The sequence below is a fragment of the Quercus robur genome, chromosome 7, assembly GCF_932294415.1.
Source record: "Quercus robur chromosome 7, dhQueRobu3.1, whole genome shotgun sequence".
Classification (NCBI taxonomy): domain Eukaryota; kingdom Viridiplantae; phylum Streptophyta; class Magnoliopsida; order Fagales; family Fagaceae; genus Quercus; species Quercus robur.
Window position 1 is genome coordinate 11,653,156 of NC_065540.1, and position 21,833 is coordinate 11,674,988.

Consider the following 21,833-nt stretch of genomic DNA (forward strand, 5'->3'; position numbering starts at 1 on the left):
AAACTTACAGTAGTGTATATTTAAAATGGTTTAACTTTTGGATATACATCACATGCTTTAAACCTCTATAACTCACTCATTTTTCAAGTTCGCTGCCAACTGTAGCAGCACCATCCGTTAAAATTTCTCCCTTTTTGTTGCATTTACCTCGCGGAACCCTCGGTTTTTTATGCATACAAGTATTTTTGTTAATGTAACATTACTTGCTCAAACGTGATTTAATATTTATGGTTATGACACAATTAATATTCCAAAATATTAATATATACTCAATATGATATGCATGATACACTAACAATATATAACAAGGAAGTCCAACAATTATTCTTCAATTAAATTTAAAAAAAAAAAAAAAAAATCATACAAAGATAGAACCTATAAAGACTGAAAGCATACATAATCTGATATTCACCAGCTCTATATCTCTTAAACCCAAGTGCATATTTTACACACAATAACAAAACAATGAAGAAACCATGATAATAAAATAAAGACTACTAAGAATTACACCATCCTGAATCAAATGTGACAATGGTCTCGGGCAATTAGAACAATTGGACGTCGCACCTGGTAATCTCAAATCGAGCTGTTGATAAATTTCCATTAGAAATCAATGGAACTTTCAATCCGCACCTAACCTTGGGCTTGTGATGTCCACCAATGAAATCTCCAATCCTGAACCTAATACGAAGATAGCACTTCAAATAAATGCTATAGACCCCAACACTTTTTTCCTCATTGAAGTCAAGCTCATTAGCTCCAAGCTCCATCCATTGCTGACCTGCAAACGTTGCATTCAAAAAATGCGTACTCTTGCGTTCTACTTTAAAACCCCATTTCGCCAAATTTTCTGTATCGAACCTCTGGCCCTCGTAGAACGCATTGGCCTCGATTTTGTCGAAGTAGATAGCCATCTTCTTGTTGGGGTTTCTGAGAGTGATGTTGAGGTCGAGTTTGTATTGAAGATTGTTGTTGTTGTTTGTGAAATTGAACTGAGTGAGTTTGGCATCCGTGATATGGACCTTGAACATTCTGGGTTGAAGGATAAGCCAACAGATGAAGATAGCAAGGACAATGATGAGAATCAAGGCCACTATGGTTTTCCAAAGGCAGCCAAAAAGGCAACAAAAGCGGCCACGGCTTTTGTGTTTGTCTTCTTGGTTCGGCGGTGGTATAGATGGGCCGGGGTAGGAACCATTCAACTGGGATTCTTTCTCCGCCATTGTTGATCACAAAATTAAGCTCAAGAAATTCACTAAGAGGAAGTTTTGGTTTTTATTTTTGGTTGGTGAGGAATTAATGCTAATAGAAGATGATGGAAGAGTGGTACAATTTACAAGTGTGATGTGTGCGTGTATATATAGCGGTGGATGAGTAGTGTTGAAAGAAAGGAGGTGGCAATTTCCATTGTCCAAATTGGTAAGCTACGGTTTGGCTACGCGGGGTTGCACGATACAGTGACATAGGAAACGCACGTTTGGTTTGGAAAAGTTCTGTTCCAAAACCAATATTTGGAAGACATTATAATTTCAAAACTTCACCTTCCAATTTCCATTCTCTATCTATGGTGGATTTGCCCCCCAACAATACCGAATTCAATTAGGCGGCTTTGGATTGGGCCAACATTACCGAATTCAAGTTTATAAACTGCAACTGATTCTCAAAAAAATAAAATAGTCTGCAATTGGGCCTCTTTGACTTTGGGATTACATTGGACCGGATTTAAAGATTTATATATTTATTTTAATTTGATAATTAGATAAAGGGGTATTTGAACCTAAATAATTTAACATCAATAGGCGTCAGATTGTTTGTTATATACAAGGCTCTTGGCCGTTTTAAAATTCCTTTAAAGTTGTTTTAAAAAAAAAAAAAAAAAAATCTTTCAAAAGTTATACACTCTTAGGTATGGACCTTAATTTTGTAATTATATTAAGATATTAGGTTGTATTGACCAATGCAATATAAACAATGTTATCATTTCTAAGTTTAATTGAACTCAATACAAATATGTTTTTGAATTTATTGTGAAAATTTAAAGTATATTGCCTAGTATGGAAGTGTACCTAAAATTTACCCTTGTGTTAAAAAACTCTTTTTCCCTTAAAATTGAAAAAAATGAAGGAATTCCAAACTTTAATCTCAAATGCTTAAAGCTTTTTAGTGCACTATTACATCCACTTTCATCTGTTAAAATGTGGACATTCGTGTATCAATTGTAGATATTGATGCAAAATAGTATATGTAAATGAGTGTGGATGGATACTTTTCCCTATTTAAAAAAAAAAAAAAAAAAAAGCAAAAGCAAAAGCAAAAACAAAATCAACAACAGTGCAAATTAAAACATGGAAAACAATGAATGCTTTAGAAGATGGTGGAAGAGTACTAGTAAGTGTGTATTTAGTAGACTAGAGACTTGGCTTGGATCTAGTACTTTAAGGCATTTGATTTGTTGTGATGGCACACGTCTTCTTTTAGCCACGTGTTACCATCACAATGGCTCCGGGTGCACGGGAGCAGCTGGACTCGAGTTTTGTCCTATAACTAGACATAGCAATGGAAAGTGAAAATGAATGTTAGTTGTAATTTTGGATTTCCAATTTGGTAAATCGTAAGGTGAGGTTTAGCAATATGTGGCTACATGAGTATGTGAATTAAAACTTAAAATGTGTTTCTTAAAGACTAAAATAAATATTGGGTGAGAGGTTACTCGTTGCATATTGGTAGCACAACTAATAATATTGTTGAATTGTGGGCTATTATGCATGAATTAGACTTAGCTTGGAGATTAATTGGCTAACGACCCATAGTGTATTGGCATTAGAATTGGTATGTGATTAAAAGAATTTATTGGAGCGTGAATGGACCGTCCATCCATGTCACATGCACCATAAAGCTAACAGATCTGCAAATGAGTCAATGAAAAGGGTCGAGAGTTGAGAGCAACCCAACAACCTGAAAAATATGATAATTGCCCATCTTTTGTGTACCAATGTTAGGGGACTGCAAGAAGTTGCCCCCATAGATTGCTGACTTTTTGTTATACTCTTTTTACATACAAATGATACTCCCCGACGCGTTTGCCTTGGAAAAGTTCTGTTCCGATTTATGTTCTGTGTGATTTATTAATTAATTTATTTTTTGGTTCTGTGTGAATTAATGCACTGTACTCTGAACTCTCCTTTTGGACAATGTCCATTTTGATTTTTGACAGGACTTGCGTGCGTTGCTCGGAAATAGATTTCACGCGAATTGAATTCTATGGAACCGATAGGAATGTATTAAAGGTATAGTAACAAATGGTGGGAATTACGTTGAACCGAGTTTTTTTTTTTTTTTTTTAAATCATTTGAACCGAGTTAAATAGCTTTAAATATCCATTTTAAAGTTCATTTAGCAAAATTGTCAAGGAACCAAGAGTATTCGAAATGTGATATGATATTACATATTCTTATAAGGTAAAACCGTACTCTCCCCGTAATTATAAGTTTATAACTACTGAATTAAAAAAAAAAAATTTCTTCTAAAAAAAATAATTAAAATAATAATAATAAATAATTTTTAAGCAAAATTTGTTACATGTTTAACAGTTTTGTTAAAAATAACGTTTACTTCCTCCTAATTTTTTTTTTAAACATTTAACTAGAAGTTAGGAATATCACCAAACTCTAGTGTTGAGGTACCGGTCTTAAGTAGACTATTCCAACTTTTAAATTTTTAATAAGTAAGAAAAATTCACATCAATCATGACATATAAGGAAATTAACGACAATAATCAAAAAAGTTTTGCAAAAATGATCGTCCTATTCTTGAATTTTGTGAGAAACATAACAAAATACAAAAGCTAATTGAGTGACCCAATTAAGCATTTTTACTTTTTAGTAAATTAGGTGAATCAAATAGCTCAATGGAAAAATAAATGTCATCAAAGAGTGAAGGGCAAATTAGTAATTGTAAAAATAATTCATGTATGGGTGGTGTGATAAGTTTTGTGTGTGTGTGTGTGGGGGGGGGGGGGGGGGGTAAATTTCAATAACTACCCTTGAGATTTGGGCTAATACCAATCAGGTCCAAAACAATTCAAAACTAACAATTTTAGTCCTAAGTCCAAACGGACTATAACACTGTTAACTCACCTCTCTCTCTTCTGTTTCTCTGACTTTGATTAAAAAATAGGGTAAACTACATAATTGGTCCCTATCTTATACACTATATTTCAATTTGATCCCTATTCTTTCAATTGTGTTAATTTGGTCCCTAACATTTTAGTATCGTGTCAATTTAGTCTCTAACGTTATCTTTTGGATGAAAATTTATGACTTGTCTAATGGTCAAAACAAAAAATTAGCTTACGTTGATGAGACAATAAACTTAAATTTTATTTTGACCGTTTGTCATGTTAGTAATTTCCATCTAAGATATAACATTAGGGACTAAATTAACATGACATTAAAAGGTTAAGGATCAAATTGACACAATTAAAATGTTAGGGACTAAATTGAAATATGATGTAAAGGTTAGGGACCAATTATGTAGTTTACCCTAAAAAATATCTATAGGAAGAACAAGAACTTTCTCAATAAACAAATAAAAAAAATGCTTCAATGAAACCAACAATCAAAACTCACTTTCATTGAATGAGGAGGAAAACATAACAAATTTAAACCCAAACCATAGAACATGCAATCAAGAATCAAGAACCGTGACAAAAAATCAGCCTTTCAAATCAAAATCCTAATCTAAAATCAAAACTCAAACAATCAAAACATCCTCTTAACTCAACCCCCAAATTTGCAGACCTCAGCAAGAAAAAAACATTTGCCCTTCTTTGTGGCTTTGTGACCATCCACCACCAATCACCCCCACAACAAACCCAACATCGCTGATCGAAATCTAATCACCCCTAACCCACACCACGGAACTGCCACAAACACCATAGGAGAGAAAACCAAACCCTCTAAGGCTTCTAAACTCAAAATCCTAATCCAAAACCAAAACTCAATCAATCAAAACATCCTTTTAAGAAAACCCCCAAATTCATGGGCCTCAGCAAGAAAAAAATTTTGCTCCTCTCTGTGGCTTTGTGACCGTCCACCACCAACCACTCCCACAAAAAACCCACCACAGCCGATCGAAACCTAACCATCCTTAACCCACACCACGGCACCGCCACAAACACCACGAGAGAGAAAACCCAAACCCTTCAATGTTGATCCACACTAAAACCCACAAATCACCACTTACCCACACCACAGCGTTGTCGCAAAGACCACGAGAGAGAGAAGGGAGAGACTCCAATGCTAATCCACACCAAAATCCACAAACCACCACTTACCCACACCAAAACCCACGAAACACCACTTACCCATACCATGACGTTGCCTCAAAGACCACTAAAGAGAGAAGAGAGTGGGATAAGAGAGTAAGAAATGTTTAAGAGTGAGAGGGATTAGAAAGTCAGAGAGTGAAAACTGAAAATCGAGGAACCGGAGAGAAGAAAGGTATGAGAAAGAAGCTAAAATAAATAATTCGTTAAAATAGTTTAAGTTTATGGACTAAAATGGTCAGTTTTGAATTATTTTAGATCTAGTTGGCATTAGCCCAAACCTTAGGGGGAGTTAGTGAAATTTACCCTTTTTTAAAATTTAAAAAAAAAAAATTAGCTATTTTTTTCTTTTTCCATAATTTAAAAAAAAAATTTTCCTAAACCAATATTCTTAAAGTATCTCTTTTTTTAGGATACATACATACATACATACATACATATAGGCGAAAATACACTTTTGGTCCCTACATTTTAGGTCAATTCTCATTTTGGTCCCAAAATTGATTTTGTTACTAATGTAGTCCCTAAAAAAAGAAAATTGATCTATTTTGGTCCCTGCCGTCAACCCACTAATGGAAATACTGATGCGACAGATAGAGGCACAGTTGGCAAAGGAAATGCTGACGTAACTATTAAAATAATATTTAAAAAATACCACATCAGCATCCACATCAAAATACATGTCAACATCTTATTTTTAAAAATTAATTTATCAATTTTAACAAAATTAAAAAACATAAAAACAAAATTAAAAATGTAAAAATACATAAATTCAATTTATGCTGAAGATCATGAATAAACAAGAACTTAAACCTAGATTACAAGAATACAAACCCAGCTCATAAGAACAAAGAACATAGTACTCAAAAATTTTCTTTTCCAACATTTCTCATAACACAAATTCAACTAAATAGATAGAATTTCATCCCAAATATATCTCCAAAACCAATATATCAAAACCCAGCCAAATCAACAACAAAACATCTAAATCATCCAACATCAACAACAAAACAGCATAGCACCAATCAGACCACTTATCATCAACAAACCCTAGAGAAAACTCAATCATCAACCCAAAATCCATAAATTACATCATCAAACCATAGATCTTAAACAAACCCAAAAGAAAACCCTGGTCTTCTATGCTTCTCTCTCTTTCAGATTTGGACCAATAGACCACCCAATCACTATCGATTGGCCATGGGATTAAAGAGAGAGATAAAGATGATGAGTTAGAGAGAAAACGAATTAGACATCAAGAGATTGAATTGAGAAGATGAAAGATTTGGGTTTTTGGCTGTTGGTGGCATCATCGTGTTCAGCCTGTGATCTTAGGCTTCGTCCATCAGAGGCGGTGGCGGTGGCTTGAATCGAGAAGATGAGAGAGAGCTTGTTTGAGTGAGAGGCAATGATAAAGAAGCTGCTGCTGCGTCGTGAGTAAGAACGAGAAGTGAAAGAAATGGAGCAAAAGGGTTGGGATTTGAAGGGTTTGTAGAGGCCATTGAAGGACTTGGGAATGGTTAGGGTTTGAGAGATAGGGTTGGTAGAAGAGAGCCTTTGGTGTTGATTGTTGAGGAGAAAAGAATGGTGGAGGTGGCTGAAAACTCTTCTGGAAAAAAAAAGGTTTAAAACTAAAAATTTTAAAATTAGTTTGTTTGTAAAAGAAAAAAAAAAGTTTAAAACTAAAGACTAAACTCTTCTGGAAAAGAATGGTGGAGCCTTTGTTTGTTTTTTATTTTTTTAAATTAAAATTAAAATTGAGGAGTTAAATTTTTATTGTTTTAATTTTTTATTAATTTAAATCTAACGTGGCATTTAAAAAATGCCAAATAATTTTTTTAATAATGTTTTAATGGACACATTAGTGTCATGTCAGCGTCACGTCAACAAGCAGGGTATTCCATTTGCCACGTAGGAGGTTTCCGTTAGTGGGTAAATGGTAAGGACCAAAATAGAATCAATTTTCTTTTTTTAGGGATTACATTAATAGCAAAATTAATTTTGGGACCAAAATGAGAATTGATCCAAAATGTAGGGACCAAAAGTGTATTTTCGCCATTTATGGGTCCGTTTGGATTGAGCTTATTGTTGCTGAAACTGAAAACTGAAAACTAAAAACACTATAGCAAAATAATTTTTAAATGTGTGAATAGTGTCGTGGGACCCATGAACAGTGCGTGAACAGTGTATGAATAGTATTTTTTGCCCCTGCACAGTGATTTTACTGTTCACTGCAGAGCAAAAAAAAAAAAAAAAAAAAGGCATGAAAACGCAGGGCTAAAACGCAACTTTCAGCCCTGCCCAAATGCTCACTATATATTATTAAACATTCAATTCCCAAAACTATCAACTTTCCTTTCTTTTAATAGGGAAAGTAAGGGTATGTTTGGTTACTGTTTTTTCTTCTTATTTTCTGTTTCCAAAAACAATTTTATATTTTTGAGACTAAAAAACTTGTTTGGTAACTTAAAATAGAAAACAAAGACTGTTTTCATAACTCAATTTGTGAAGGAAACTAAAAATATGCTAAATGCTATTTTCAGTTTCTAATTTTAAAAAATCAATGAAAACACGCATTTAATTTAATGAATCGGTCTCCTTTAATGATTTAGCATTAGAATTCAAATCCTAGTATCAATATATATTAGTATTTTTTGTTTTAAAAGAAACTATCTTTTTAATTTATGCTAACCAAACATGTTTTTGATTTAAAAAATACAAGAAAATTGTTTTTTCTTTATATTCCCAAAAAAAAAGTTTTTGAAAGTAGAAAATAAAAACTGTTGCCAAACATAACCTAAAATTTCCAATGGGTAATTGATTATCAATTTTTATTAAACAAGAAAAAAAAATTCAAAAGTGTGTTTTATAAATAAAAATAAATAAATAAAAAGACAAAACTTAGATACAATACTTTAAGTGATGTTTTTTAAATTCTTCTCTTAAGATTCAGCAATGCGGCTACTTCACTAAAAAATACATTTTTATTTGTACTATATCTAAATTTTAAGAAAAAAACCTAAAGAACAATATTTAAGTAATGTATCTAAGTATTGTCTAAATTAAAATTCAAAGATGTGATATTGTTTGAGATAAGTCTCACATGTAATGTCGGGTGGTTCTCACAAACTATTGACCGATGTGTGGGTGGGTATTTATATGAATATCTTAAAGGTCATTAATCAATTGCATGACCTACATGTTGATTCTACATGAAAACAGAACGCCACCCATAAGGAAATTTGGCAAATATATACGCAATTAGCAAAGTCAAGGTTAGGCCTGTATGGGCCCAACAAGGTGATGGAGACCCGGGAGGGAATCAAGGCTCAAATTGAGTTCGAAGTAAGGCCTAAAAAATTACCCAGGCCTTATTAACTAGACATCAAACAATGCACGAAGACAAGTTTTAATACAACCCACGCATTCCAGAGTGAAGAGCCCATGAGCCTTCCCTCGTTGTGGCTCTCAAGTAAATGCAATTGTAAGAGCGTAGATAATCTTTCCCCTGTTCCCTGAGGACCTGTTTGGATTGAGGGGAGAAAGATAGAAAGTGAAGAGAAATAGAGTAAAGTTAACTTAAAAATAAACTAATTCTAGGCTAAAGCTACTATACTCTACTTTACTTTTCTTCTTTGTTCCTCAATCTAAATGGACCATAAGCTCATGTAATATGATTTTACAAATAGCAAATTTCTAGAGTGGCCTATGCCAATTGCTCTTCCTTTAACCTTTGAAGGTTTTCCACATAAAACGATATGTAGTAATTGCAATCTATTTCATTCATGTACAATAGTATTATCCTACTGTTATTTTTTTTTTTTTTTCCTTCCTCAAAGTTATTCTAGGATCACAATTTTTCTGTCATAACTTTTTCCACAACTCTAATATGACAAATTGTAAGTGATCACTTATCACTTTCACATGAATTCATAACTCATAACTAGCCACATTAATATTGTTGAAAAAGTTGAGATACAAAAGTTATGTTCATATATTTTCCTTTTACTTTTAACAATTTAACTGTATTTAACATCGTGTGGACCCAATGGTGAAGTCTTTTTTTTTTTTTTTTTGGGATTAATATATATATATATATATATATATATCCGTGGCTGAGTTGGGCTCCTTGGCCCTTTCGTGTCCTTTTGGATATGCGATACAAGGCCCATATCTAGTTAGGGCTTAATGCCCTAGTGAGTAGTTGACCGTAAGTGGCCTTCATCTCGTCCGCAAAGGATTTCGCCCCCTTAGTGGTCTAGCGCATCATTTATTAGTGAGCTTACGCCCTTATGGCCCACCATAAAACATACTCCAAAAAAAAGCCACGAATGTATTGAGATCATTTTGAGTTCTTCGATTAACTTTCTTAAAATCTTATTTATATTATTTGATCACATATTCAATGAGCTACATCCAATTAATTAGGGTGGTGGTTGACTTTGATATCAAATATTAGGAATCCATGGGTACTGAGGCAAAGCTAAGGGAGTCAGAGAGGGGGGGGGGGGGGGGGAAAACCCCTGGCCCACGCAAAAAATAGTCTGTCCCTAGCAAATTATAATTTAAACCTTTTATGGGTCCACATTAACCAAAATAATAGAAATTCACATATATTACACTTAGTATTTATCTAACTACTAATAGTTTCATTCATAACTTGAGTTTTGGCTCTAAATTTTTTTTTAAAAAAAATAGATCACTTATGTGAGAAATATCTCAATAGATAAATACAATATTATGAATAAGTTTTTTTTTTTTTTTTTTTTTTTTTTTTTTTTAATAATAATGTGTGTAAGTGCGCATATCATATATAAATTTTTCCCCTCCCCCACTCAACTCAAATCTTGGCTCCGCTTTTACATGCAGGGGCGGAGCCACGTTGCCCCTTAGGGGGGCCGTGGCCCCTGCAAAAAAAAAAAAAAAAAAAAAAAGTCCACCAATGTATATAGAAATTTTAATTGGGCCCCCCTCAATGATGTACATCCGGCCCCCCTCCCATTTCTGTTCAATTCACTCCCAGGCCCTAGCATGCTCTAGTTTCAATTGTAGGCCTCTTTTATCTTCTAATAAAACAAAACACGACCCCCTTATATTTAAATACCCAAAGGCACTACCCAACAAAATAACATTTTATCACCCATTCTCAATCTCAAAATCAGAACCCTTTCTTTTGCAATTCTTTTTAGAGAGGTGCTACGTTCACAAAATTTTTATAGCATTTTTAGAAATCATAAGTGGTTAGTTGTTATTAGTTCAAATTTGAACCTAACACTAAGATTACTTTTTTGCTCCAACAATAACAACCAGTAACAACCTGCCACTTAGGATTTGTTGTAAAAATATTGTGAAAATATTGTAGACATATCATTTCTCTTCTTTTTATTCTCTTCTTGTCTTCTGTGTACATGCCACTGCCCACTCAACTGGTACCAGCAGCCCCCAAACAAAACAAAACCTCAGCTCAGCCCTCCTTTCAAACTTAGTCCTCACGATCCCAAAAAAAAAAAAAAAAACCTGACCATTATTTTCTTTCTTCTTGCTTTCTTAAAATAAATCATTCAGAGGGTGAGTTTTGAGTTTTCTTTTCTTTCTTCAGCACTACACCTTCATCTCTTTTTTTAGTGTTTTTTTATTTATTTATTTTTTCTTCTTCTTCTCAACTATATACGCTTACTTAAATATTTACATGCATTTTAATTTTTCATAGATTTTTAGAGAAATATATGATTGAAGGCATGGGGAGGTATGAATAACATCCATATAATTAATAATAGGAATGATGATTGGTTGGTTGTTTAAATTACAGTGGAATTTTTTTTTCTTAAGTAGGAATAACATCCATATAATTAAGTAAAAATTTCTAATTAAGATTTTATTTTTTAAGTTCTTTTCAGGTTAATTTTTGAGTCATATTCTTAAAGCTTAAAGAATTATGAGCAAACGAAAAACAATTGATGCTTTCTTTAAGAAAAAAATGTTAGCAATTCAGAATTTAGGACACCTATGGTTGTAGAAACAAATGTGCCTGTAGAAATAAATGTTGATACTTCAATGCCTAATGAACACCCTTCCAAATGTTCAAGAATTCAATCTGAAGAGATAGATCGTGATCCAGGATCACGTAAACAAATATATGAATTTCCTATCAACAAACAAGATGAATCCGACGAGCTTATCTCAAAGAAGGTCCATATCAACCTAAAAATATAGACTGTCCATACAATAATGATAATCATCGTCGTCAAAAATCGGCCCCCCCATGTAAAAAATCTTGGCTACGCCCCTGTTTACATAGGTATAACTCAATCTTGAAAACTGGCTTATAATGGGAGAGTACCAAAAAGTTTATAAATACTTAAGCTAAGTGAGACACTATGATCATAACATAGATACAAAAATAATAATATTGATGATATGACAAAATTTAATTCTATTAGTCTCTCACAAACTCACTAGATAAAGCTTAGCCTTTGCTCTCAATCTATACGGAGTGACACATTTTTTTTCTTCTTCTTTTCTTTTCAAGATGGGATAACTATTTCTAATATAATTAGCATACATATAATCTGTTATTCACCAGCTCTATATATATCTCGTAAACCCAAGTGCATATTTTACACAGAATAACAAAACAATGAAGAAACCATGGTAAATAAAGACTACTAAGAATTACACCATCCTGAATCAAATGTGACAATGGTCTCGGGCAATTAGAACAATTGGACGTCACACCTGGTAGTCTCAAATCGAGCTGTTGATAAATTCCCGTTAGAAATCAATGGAACTTTCAATCCGCACCTAACCTTTGGCTTGTGATCCCCACCTATGAAATCTCCAATCCTGAACCTAATACGAAGATAGCACTTCAAATAAATGCTATAGACCCCAACACTTTTTTCCTCGTTGAAGTCAAGCTCATTAGCTCCAAGCACCATCCATTGCTGACCTGAAAACGTTGCATTCAAAAAATGCGTACTCTTGCGTTCTACTTTAAAACCCCATTTCGTCAAATTCTCTGTATCGAACCTCTGGCCCTCGTAGAACGCATTGGCCTCGATTTTGTCGAAGTAGATAGCCATCTTCTTGTTGGGGTTTCTGAGAGTGATGTTGAGGTCGAGTTTGTATTGAAGATTGTTGTTGTTGTTTGTGAAATTGAACTGAGTGAGTTTGGCATCCGTGATATGGACCTTGAACATTCTGGGTTGAAGGATAAGCCAGCAGATGAAGATAGCAAGGACAATGATGAGAATCAAGGCCACTATGGTTTTCCAAAGGCAGCCAAAAAGGCAACAAAAGCGGCCACGGCTTTTGTGTTTGTCTTCTTGGTTCGGCGGTGGTATAGATGGGCCGGGGTAGGAACCATTCAACTGGGGTTCTTTCTCCGCCATTGTTGATCACAAAATTAAGCTCAAGAAATTCACTAAGAGGAAGTTTTTGGTTTTTATTTTTGGTTGGTGAGGAATTAATGCTAATAGAAGATGATGGAAGAGTGGTACAATTTACAGGTGTGATGTGTGTGTATATATATAGCGGTGGATGAGTAGTGTTGAAAGAAAGGTGGTGACAATTTCCATTGTCCAAATTGGTATGCTACGGTTTGGCTACGCGGGGCTGCATGGTACGGTAGAATAGGAAACGCGTGTTTGCTTTTGGAAAAGTTCTGTTCAAAATCCAATATTTGAAGAGAGTAGAATTTCAAAACTTGACCTTCCAATTTCCATTGTCTATCTATTGTGGATTTGTCCAAACAACACCGAATTCAATTTGGCGGCTTTGGGATTGGGCCTACATTACCGAATTCCATCTTTTCTGCAATTGATTCTCAAAAAAATAAAATAGTCTGGGCCTCTTTGACTTTGGGATTACATTGGACCGGATTTAAAGATTTATTTATTTATTTAAATTTGATGCAAGCCTCTTGGCCTTTTTTTGAAGAGTTTTAAAATCCCTTTAGGCAGAAAAAAGAAAAAAGAAAATAATAAGAAGGAGAAATTTTTTGGAGGGAGTTTGGTTGGAAATTGGAGAGGGAAAAGAGATGGTAGGATTTGGGTGTTTTCTCCAAGCCCACAAAAATGTTTTCTCCCTAGGAGGACTTGCACATGGGCTTCGTTCCTGTACGTTGCTATTTTTTTTTCTTTCTAGTTTTAGTGTTTTTTTTTTTTTTGTATTATTTATAAATAAATAAAAAATTGAAGTATCCATACACGATTTTTTTAATAAAAAAATGTGTTACTTTTTTGTTTTTAATAAAAAATGTGATATAATTGTAAATTTGTATCAACTTCATTTTTTATCATCTCATTTTTCTTCTTAACCAAACAAATAAGTTTTTCATCTCTCCACTTTTCCATCCTCCAACCAAACATAAATGTGAGAAAATTAAATCTCTTTTATCTTCCCACTTTTCTATCCCCTCCCTATTTTCTATCTTCCTAATTTTCCACTCTTCCAACCAAACAGACCCTTAAAGTTATTCTAACAAAAAAATTGTTAAAGTTCTTAAGCAAAATTTGTCAAATGTTTGGCAATTTTGTCAAGTAAAAATTTAAGTACACGCTCTTAGGTGTGGACTTTAATTATGTAATTATATTAAGATATTAGGTTGTACTAACCAATGCAACATAAACAATTTTATCATTTCTAAGTTCAATTAAATTTAATACAAATATGTTTTTGAATTTATTATGGAAATTTAAAGTATATTTCCTAATAAGGAAGTGTACCTAAATTTACCCTTGTGTTAATTTTTTTTTTCTTTAAAATTGAAAAAAAAAATGTAGGAATTCCAAACTTTAATCTTAAAGGCTTAAAGCTCTTTAGTGTACTATTACATTTACTTTCATGTGTTAAAATGTGGACATTCATGTATCAATTATGGATATTGATTCAAAATAATAGATTTAAACAAGTATGGATGGATATTTTTCCCTATTTAAAAAAAAAAAAAAGAGAAAAAAGAAAAAAGGAACAACGATGCAAATTAAAACATGGAAAACAATGAATGTTTTAGAAGATGGAGGAAGAGTAAGTGTGTACATAACTAGGGACTTAGCTTAGGTCTAGTGCTTTAGTGCATTAGATTTGTTGTGATGACACATGTTTACTTTTGTGCACATGTCACCATCGCAATGGCTCTAGGTGCACAAGAGCAACTGGACCCAAGATTTATCCTATAACTAGATATAGCAATGGAAAGTGAAGAGGAATGTTAGTGGTAATTTCGAATTTCCAATTTGGTAAGCCATATGTTGCGGTTCAGAAATATGTGGATGCATAAGTTTGATGGGGGTTCAAATTTGAAACGTGTTTCTTAAAGACTAAAACAAACATTAATTGGGTGAGAGGTTACTCGTTGCATTTTTTATCACAACTAATAATATTGCTGAATTGTGGGATGTTATGCATGGAGTAGACATAGCTTGGAGATTAGGATATAAACATCTAATTTTAGAAATGTATTTAAAACTTGTGATTAATTGACTAACGACCCATGGTATATTGGCATCGGATATTTATGTGTTGGTTTGTGATTGAAAGAATTTAATATTAGAGCACGAATAGACCATCCATCCATGTTACGTACACCATAAAGCTAATGGATTTGCAAATGATTTAACGAGAAGGGTCGAGACTCGAGAGCAACCCAAAATCCTAAAAAATATGATAACTGCCAATTTTTTGTGTTCCACTGTTTTTGTATTGGGGGACTGCTAGAAGTTGCCCCCATAGATTGCTGACTTTTTGTTATACCCTCTCTTTACAGACAAATAATACTCCCCTACGCGTTTGCCTTGGAGAAAAGTCCTTTTGGTTCTGTGTGAATTAATGCACTGTACTCTGGACTTTCTTTTTGGACAATGTCTATTTTGACAGGACTTGCGTGTGTTGCTTGGAAAGAGATTTCATGCGAATTGAATTCAATGGAGCCGATAGGAATGTATATTAATTGCGTTGAACCGAGTTTTTTTTAAAAGCTTTAAATATCCATTTTTAAGTTCCTTTAGCAAATTTGTCAAGGACCCAAGAGTATTCGAATTGTGATACTACATTCTTAAAGGTAAAACCGGCCTCTCCCAGTAATTGTAACTATTGAATTAAAAAAAAAAAATAGTAACAAATAATTGTTTAGCAAAATTTGTTACATGTTTAACAGTATTGTTAAAAATAACTTTTACTTCCTCCTAAAGTTTTAAAAAAAATATTCAACTAAGAGTTAGGAATGTCACCAAACTCTAGTCTAGTGTTGAGGTACCGGTCTTAAGTAGACCATTCCAACTTCTAAATTTTTAATGAGTAAGGAAAATTCACATCAACAATGAGATATAAGGAAATTAACGAAAATAATCCTAAAAGTTTTGCTAAAATGATCGTCCTATTCTTGATTTTTGTGAGAAACATGACAAAATACAAAAGCTAATTTTTTCTTGAGTGACCCAATTAAGCATTTTTACTTTCTGGTAAATTAAGTGAATCAAATAGCTCAATGGAAAAATAAACTTCATCAAAGAGTGATGGGCAAATTAATAATTGTCAAAATATTCATGCATGAGTAGCGTGTGAGTTTTTTTTTTTTTGGGGAAAATTTAGTTATTTTTTCTTTTTTTTATAAATTTTTTTAAAAAAATATTTCCTAAACTAATATCCTTAAAATATTAGTTATCTCTCTCTCTCTATATAAAAACATTCAATTCCCAAAACCATTCTTTCAATATGTAAATTAATATTTCCAAAAGGATAATTGACTATCAATTTCACTAAAACAAAAGAAAATTCAAAAGTGTGTCTCATAAATATATATATATATATATATATATCTTAAAAGTTTGATTTTGTTTGAGATAAGTCTCACATGTTGGTGGTTTCTCACAAACTATTGACCGATGTGGGTGGGCATTTATATGAATATTTAAATGTAATTAATTAATTGCATGACCTACATGTTGATTCTACATCAAAACAATCGTTCTTAAATATATATATATATATATATATATAAAATATAAAATAATAAAAAAAAGGCCACCCATAAGGAATTTGGCAAATATGCAAAGTCAAGGTTAGGCCTGTATGGGCGGGCCCAGGAAGGTGATGGCTGGACCCTGGAGTGAATCAAGACTTGAATTGGGTTCAAAGTAAGGCCTAAACATCAAAACAACCGTTCTTATATATATATATAAAATAAAAAATAAAAAGGCCACCCATAAGGAATTTGGTAAATATGCAAAGTCAAGGTTAGGCCTGTATGGGCGGGCCCAAGAAGGTGATGGCTGGACCCTGGAGTGAATCAAGACTTGAATTGGGTTCAAAGTAAGGCCTAACAAATGACCCAAGCCTTAGTCACTAGACATCAAACAATGCACTAAGTCAAGTATTAATCTTCTGAACTGACCTGTGCTGTCCTGTGCCATTGCTCTTCCTTAAACCTTTGAAGGATTTCCACACAAAACAATATGTAGTAATTGCAATCTATTTCATTTATGTACAAGTAGTCTGATATATTTTTAACACAATTTTGACGTGACAGATTATAAATGATTATTTATCACTTTTATATGAATTCATAACTCATTACCAACTATATCAGTATTGTAGCAAAAGTTGTGGTATAAAAATTGCATTCACATTTTTTTCTTTTTACCTTTAACAATTAACATGTATTTGAATTCTTGTTGGGCCAATGGTGAAGTCAAATTATTTTTTGGGATTAATCAATATATATTACAATAGAGCATTCGTGGCTGAGTTGGCCTCCTTGGCCCTTTCATGTCCTTTTGGATATCCGGTATAAGGCCCATATCTAGTTAGATGCTCTAGTGAATAATTGGCCATACGAGGCCTTCATCTCATCCGCAGGGGATTTCGTTGCCTTAATGCCGCACACATCATTTATTTAGTGAGCTTGGGCCCTTATGGCCCACCATGAAGCATGTTCCAAAAATTGCCATGAATCAGAATAATTACTCTTCATATTGAGATCATTTATAGTTCTTTAAGTAACTCCATGATGAGTTTCTTAAAATCTTTTTTATCAATTTTATTTACCACTTATCAATAACCTAAATAGATAATAATAATAATAATAATAATAATAATAATAATAATAATAATAATAATAATAATGGATTCAAGTTACACCTGGTGTAACTTCACAAGAGTTACACCTTTTGTGAACCATTGATTACTATTAGATTTAAGGGTCAAAAAACACTTATAGTAGTATCATTATTACTCACTAGTAATTAGTGATTCAAGTATTAACTCTTCTTAACGTTTTTTTTTTTTTTTTTTTTTTTTTTTTTTTTTTTTTTTTTTTTTCGTCCATATCATCATCTTCTTCCTCTTGTCTTTCTTTTTGCAATATACTTTCAGGCCTCCATCATCTCTCTACAGTTTCTCTCAGACGATTGTAATTACAAGCTTTTATCTTGTCTATTAGTTGCTAAGCTTTTAACCAATAATGTAACTATATAAGAGCATCTCCAACAAAGCATGCATGGCTAAAATATAGAGAGTGAAACTGGAAAAAAGAGGAAAACTGTGCTCCAACAGCCTCTCTAAAACCCCCTTTTTTTTTTGCTCATGAACAGTAGCTCATCAAGTCTGATGAGCTACTGTTCATTCTTCAAATCCTTTTTTTCTATTATAATAATTAGGTGTTGAATAAAAAAATGTTGGAAGATGTGTGGTTGTTAAAAAAAGAATAAATAATGAATGAAGAAATAATATTTAAATGAGATAGAGAATGAGATAGAGAATTTGTTGGAAGTGTTTTTGAAAAAGGAGTAGTTAAAAGGTAAAAGTCACTGTTCATTCTCCAAATAATACAAAAATTTGGAGATTTTGCTGGAGATGAAGACTTTGAAATTGAAACAATCTCAAAGGTTTCATATGAGCTCGGCTGTGCCTTATAGACACCCTCTGATAATTAAAACTACCATATTTGGATATGACAGACAAGCTATATTTAAAATTTATACTGCTATAGCCTATAAGTTAAGGGGTTCCTTACTCTGACATATCTTTCTTCTTCTTTCTTCTTTCTTCTTTCTTCTTCTGCTTCTTTCAATTAATCTATTTGCTTTTCCTTCTATTTTTCTTTCTCTTTTGAACTCCAAAACCAAAAATTAGATAGCATAGCAATGCAAAGGTTTATTGCAGCGAGGCCTGTATGTGCCAGTATTTTCACAAGGAAGAGACACTTTTCTACCACTCTACTCTTCGATCATACTCAAATACAGGTCTCTCTCTCACTCAATATATGAAGCACACAATTAGTCCCACAATGAACATAAGAAAATGGTTTTAGGAGTCACATTTAGCTTTTTGAGGGTTGAATGTGATATTATTTCTTTACCATCATATTGGCTACATAATATAAAGATGGACAAATAAATGAGTTCGCAAATGGTAATCATGTTTATTAAAACAAAATAAAGATAGCTTGTATTTACAATTTTATCTTGAGAATTTTATGAATGGTGGAGGCTTGAGGAAGAAGTCAAGAAGACAATAAAGATAACTTGTATTAAAACAATTTTTTTTCTTTAATAAGAAGAGTTAATGTCTGAATTACTAATTTCTAGGGAGTAATAATGATACTACTATGAGTGTTTTTTGACCCTTAGATCTAATAGTAATTAATGGTTCACAAAAATGTGTAACTTTTATGAATTTACACCAGGTATAACTTGAACTCATCTCATAATAATAATACACTATTTATTTGAATGTTGATGATATGACAAAATTTAATTCACTTGGTTCAAAATAGATGGATAGAAGTTTAGGAACTCTATGGTGGAGTTGCACTAAAATCTATGGAAAATATTAATTCCTAATTATATTATCTCTATTATGTTGATACTTTTGACTTGATTCCACATCTTTGCTCTTCCCTGCCTAAACAATAAAAATACAAGAACTACAATATACAAAAATTAATGCAATTAAGTTAACTTATTGAAGCCTACATACTCGGGCAATGCTAATTGAAATTTACTATCAACCTAGTCTCTCACTAGATAAAGCTTAGCCTTTGCTCTCTATTTATAAGGAGTGAATTTTTTTTTTCTTTCTTCTTTTCTTTTCAAGATGGGATAACTATTTCTAATATAATTAGTGCACCAGATTATAAAATCAATAAAAAAATAAAAAAATTCTCTAAACTTCTTTTAGCCTGGGCTGCTGAACTGAACAAATTGAGAAGGTTCCTGAAATATTTAATTGGGATTAATATTGTTGCGCTTATGTTTGACGGACTCAAAGATACTGGTTGCTTAATATGTACGTGTACTCTGTTGAAGGGGCCAATAATTTTCTCATATATATAAAGAAATCAATGACTTGATCAGAATCAAATGTCTAATGATCACATCAATATACTTAAGCAACATTGGCAACATTAAAAAATCAAGAATAGCGGCTATATATATAGTCGTGGCTTTATTTATTTATAAACACAACGAAAGTAACAAAGAAGATATCATAATAAAATCCAATCATCTAAATAAATAAATAAAAAGATAATAACCAAGTCCATATCTCGCAAACCTAATACTATAATGTATAGAGAAAACAAAAGAATGAAGAAATCCCAATAAAAAAAGAACTAAAAAAAATAATATATAAAATCAAACATGACGAAGGTGTGCCAATCAAAAATCAATGTCGCACTTGGTAATCTCAAAACCAGTGGCTGAATTTCCATTAGAGCTCAATGGAACTTTCAACTCGCAGTCAACCTTGGGCTTCATCTTCCATGTCTTCAACTTCCCTACCTTAAACCTAAGCTGAAGATAAAGCTTCACATCAATGTTATAAACCCCAGCAGTCTTCTCGGAATTAAACTCAGAAAGCTCCTCAGCCGCAAGCACCACCAATTGCTGCCCTGAAAACTCAGTGTTCAAAACTTCCGTACTCTTATGCCCTTGATAAAACGGTGTCAAACTCTTGGTACCAAACCTCTGGTCATCATAGTAAGCCCTAACCTCTATAGAATCGTAGTAGACACCGATCTTCTTGTTGGGGTTTCTGGCAGTGATGGTGACGGCAAGGTTGTATTGGAGAGTGTTGTTGGACGTGAAATTGAATTGGGAAAGCGAGGCTTCCGTGGCGTAGAATTTCAAGTTGGTGGGGCGGAAGATAAGCCAAAAGATGAGAACAGCAAGGCCAACGATGACAACCAACGAGACTATGAATTTCAAAAGGCAGGCACAGCAGCGGCAGCCTCTGCCACGGCCGGGGCGGTGGTAGGCTTGGCGTGGCGGCGGGACTGAGGGGCCATAGTAGGCACCATTCAAGGGTTGGTTTTGTTTCTCTGCCATGGTTGAGAACAAAAATAAGAGCAAGAAAGTAAGAGAAAACTAGGGTTTAGCTAGTATTTGATATAGAAGATGATGGAAGAGTTAGAAGAAGAATAGAGATATTGAAGGTAAGGGTACAATGCGTGTGATATATATAGAGAGAATTAAGATTGCGGTGGAGAATTGAATTTGAGAAAGGAAAGGAATAGGATTGGTCGTGGTATTTGGTAAAGCCACGGATTAGGTTTTCTACGTGTTTACATACGGCACGGCTGCAATTGCATGAGAACTCACGCCGGCTTATAACGCGTTTGCTTTGTAAAAGTCCTCGTTGGATATTTGTGTTCGATCTGTGTGAACTTAGTACCTATGTTTAGAACTTTGCAACCAAATATTTATTTATTGAGAACAAGTGCTATTGCACCCCCCTCGAAGTTTCCTTCTTTTTTATTTTTTTATATATAGAAAAAAATTGAATTGAAGTTATTATATATAAAGAGCAAGTATAATATCAAATCAATTTTTACAACTTTGTCACAATTTTGTCATGTGACGACTCATGAGTCGTGAGTCGTATAATCATGGACTCACTCACACGCAAATCACCATGTGGCAAAATTGTGAAAATTATTGTGATGCTTAACTTACTCTATTATAAACCAATAGAGATAAATGATCATAGAAAACAATTATAATATGTTATTTTATTATTGGTGTGGGGACTGGAGATTTGATATTATGTGGAAATAATAAATACTAATAATGACTCATAGGTTATTATTAGATAATTTCCTATATTAAAAAAAAGGGTTATTGGATAATTTCAATCCTTGACTTGCGTGTGTTACTGGACATATTTAGTCTACTGGGATTTCGTTTTCTGGGAAAATATACGCGCATTCAACTGGTTCTAATCAATAAAAATTCAATGAATATATTTGTTTAATAACTGCTGGCCCAGCTATTATATTATCTTAGATACAAAGTTTTTGTGTATGGAGCTTTTCATCTTCCACTAGTACTCTTTCGTTTTTGGAGTCTTTTTTATTTATTTGAGAAAGTCATTTTTGTAGTCTAAGGATATTTTGCCTTTCAATCTTCTAATATACATTTTCTCAAAAATACTAGTATACTAATTTACTATTGATTTCAAATGATGAAAAACAGTGGTAAGCCAAAATTTTAGTTTAAAGGGGCTTAAA

At 33.1% G+C, this 21,833-nt stretch overlaps 3 protein-coding genes across 3 annotated transcripts; all 3 read right to left on the bottom strand.

Annotated features, from left to right (window-relative positions):
* Window positions 1–353: 353 nt before the first annotated feature.
* Window positions 354–1,343, bottom strand: LOC126692251 (NDR1/HIN1-like protein 10). The gene has a single exon (XM_050387783.1). The coding sequence runs from the start codon at window positions 1,221–1,223 to the stop codon at window positions 546–548; it is 678 nt and encodes a 225-aa protein (XP_050243740.1). The 5' UTR covers window positions 1,224–1,343; the 3' UTR covers window positions 354–545.
* A 10,696-nt stretch (window positions 1,344–12,039) lies between these two features.
* Window positions 12,040–12,717, bottom strand: LOC126691010 (NDR1/HIN1-like protein 10). Its single transcript, XM_050386095.1, has one exon. It carries the CDS (start codon window positions 12,715–12,717, stop codon window positions 12,040–12,042), a length of 678 nt encoding a protein of 225 aa, XP_050242052.1.
* A 7,021-nt stretch (window positions 12,718–19,738) lies between these two features.
* Window positions 19,739–21,060, bottom strand: LOC126692252 (NDR1/HIN1-like protein 10). Its single transcript, XM_050387784.1, has one exon. The coding sequence runs from the start codon at window positions 20,650–20,652 to the stop codon at window positions 19,984–19,986; it is 669 nt and encodes a 222-aa protein (XP_050243741.1). The 5' UTR covers window positions 20,653–21,060; the 3' UTR covers window positions 19,739–19,983.
* Window positions 21,061–21,833: the final 773 nt, after the last annotated feature.

What these genes read in the sequence shown, in the direction of transcription:
- LOC126691010 (XM_050386095.1), bottom strand. Translation starts at nt 12,717, where the DNA reads ATGGCGGAGAAAGAACCCCAGTTGAATGGTTCCTACCCCGGCCCATCT.
- LOC126692251 (XM_050387783.1), bottom strand. Translation starts at nt 1,223, where the DNA reads ATGGCGGAGAAAGAATCCCAGTTGAATGGTTCCTACCCCGGCCCATCT.
- LOC126692252 (XM_050387784.1), bottom strand. Translation starts at nt 20,652, where the DNA reads ATGGCAGAGAAACAAAACCAACCCTTGAATGGTGCCTACTATGGCCCC.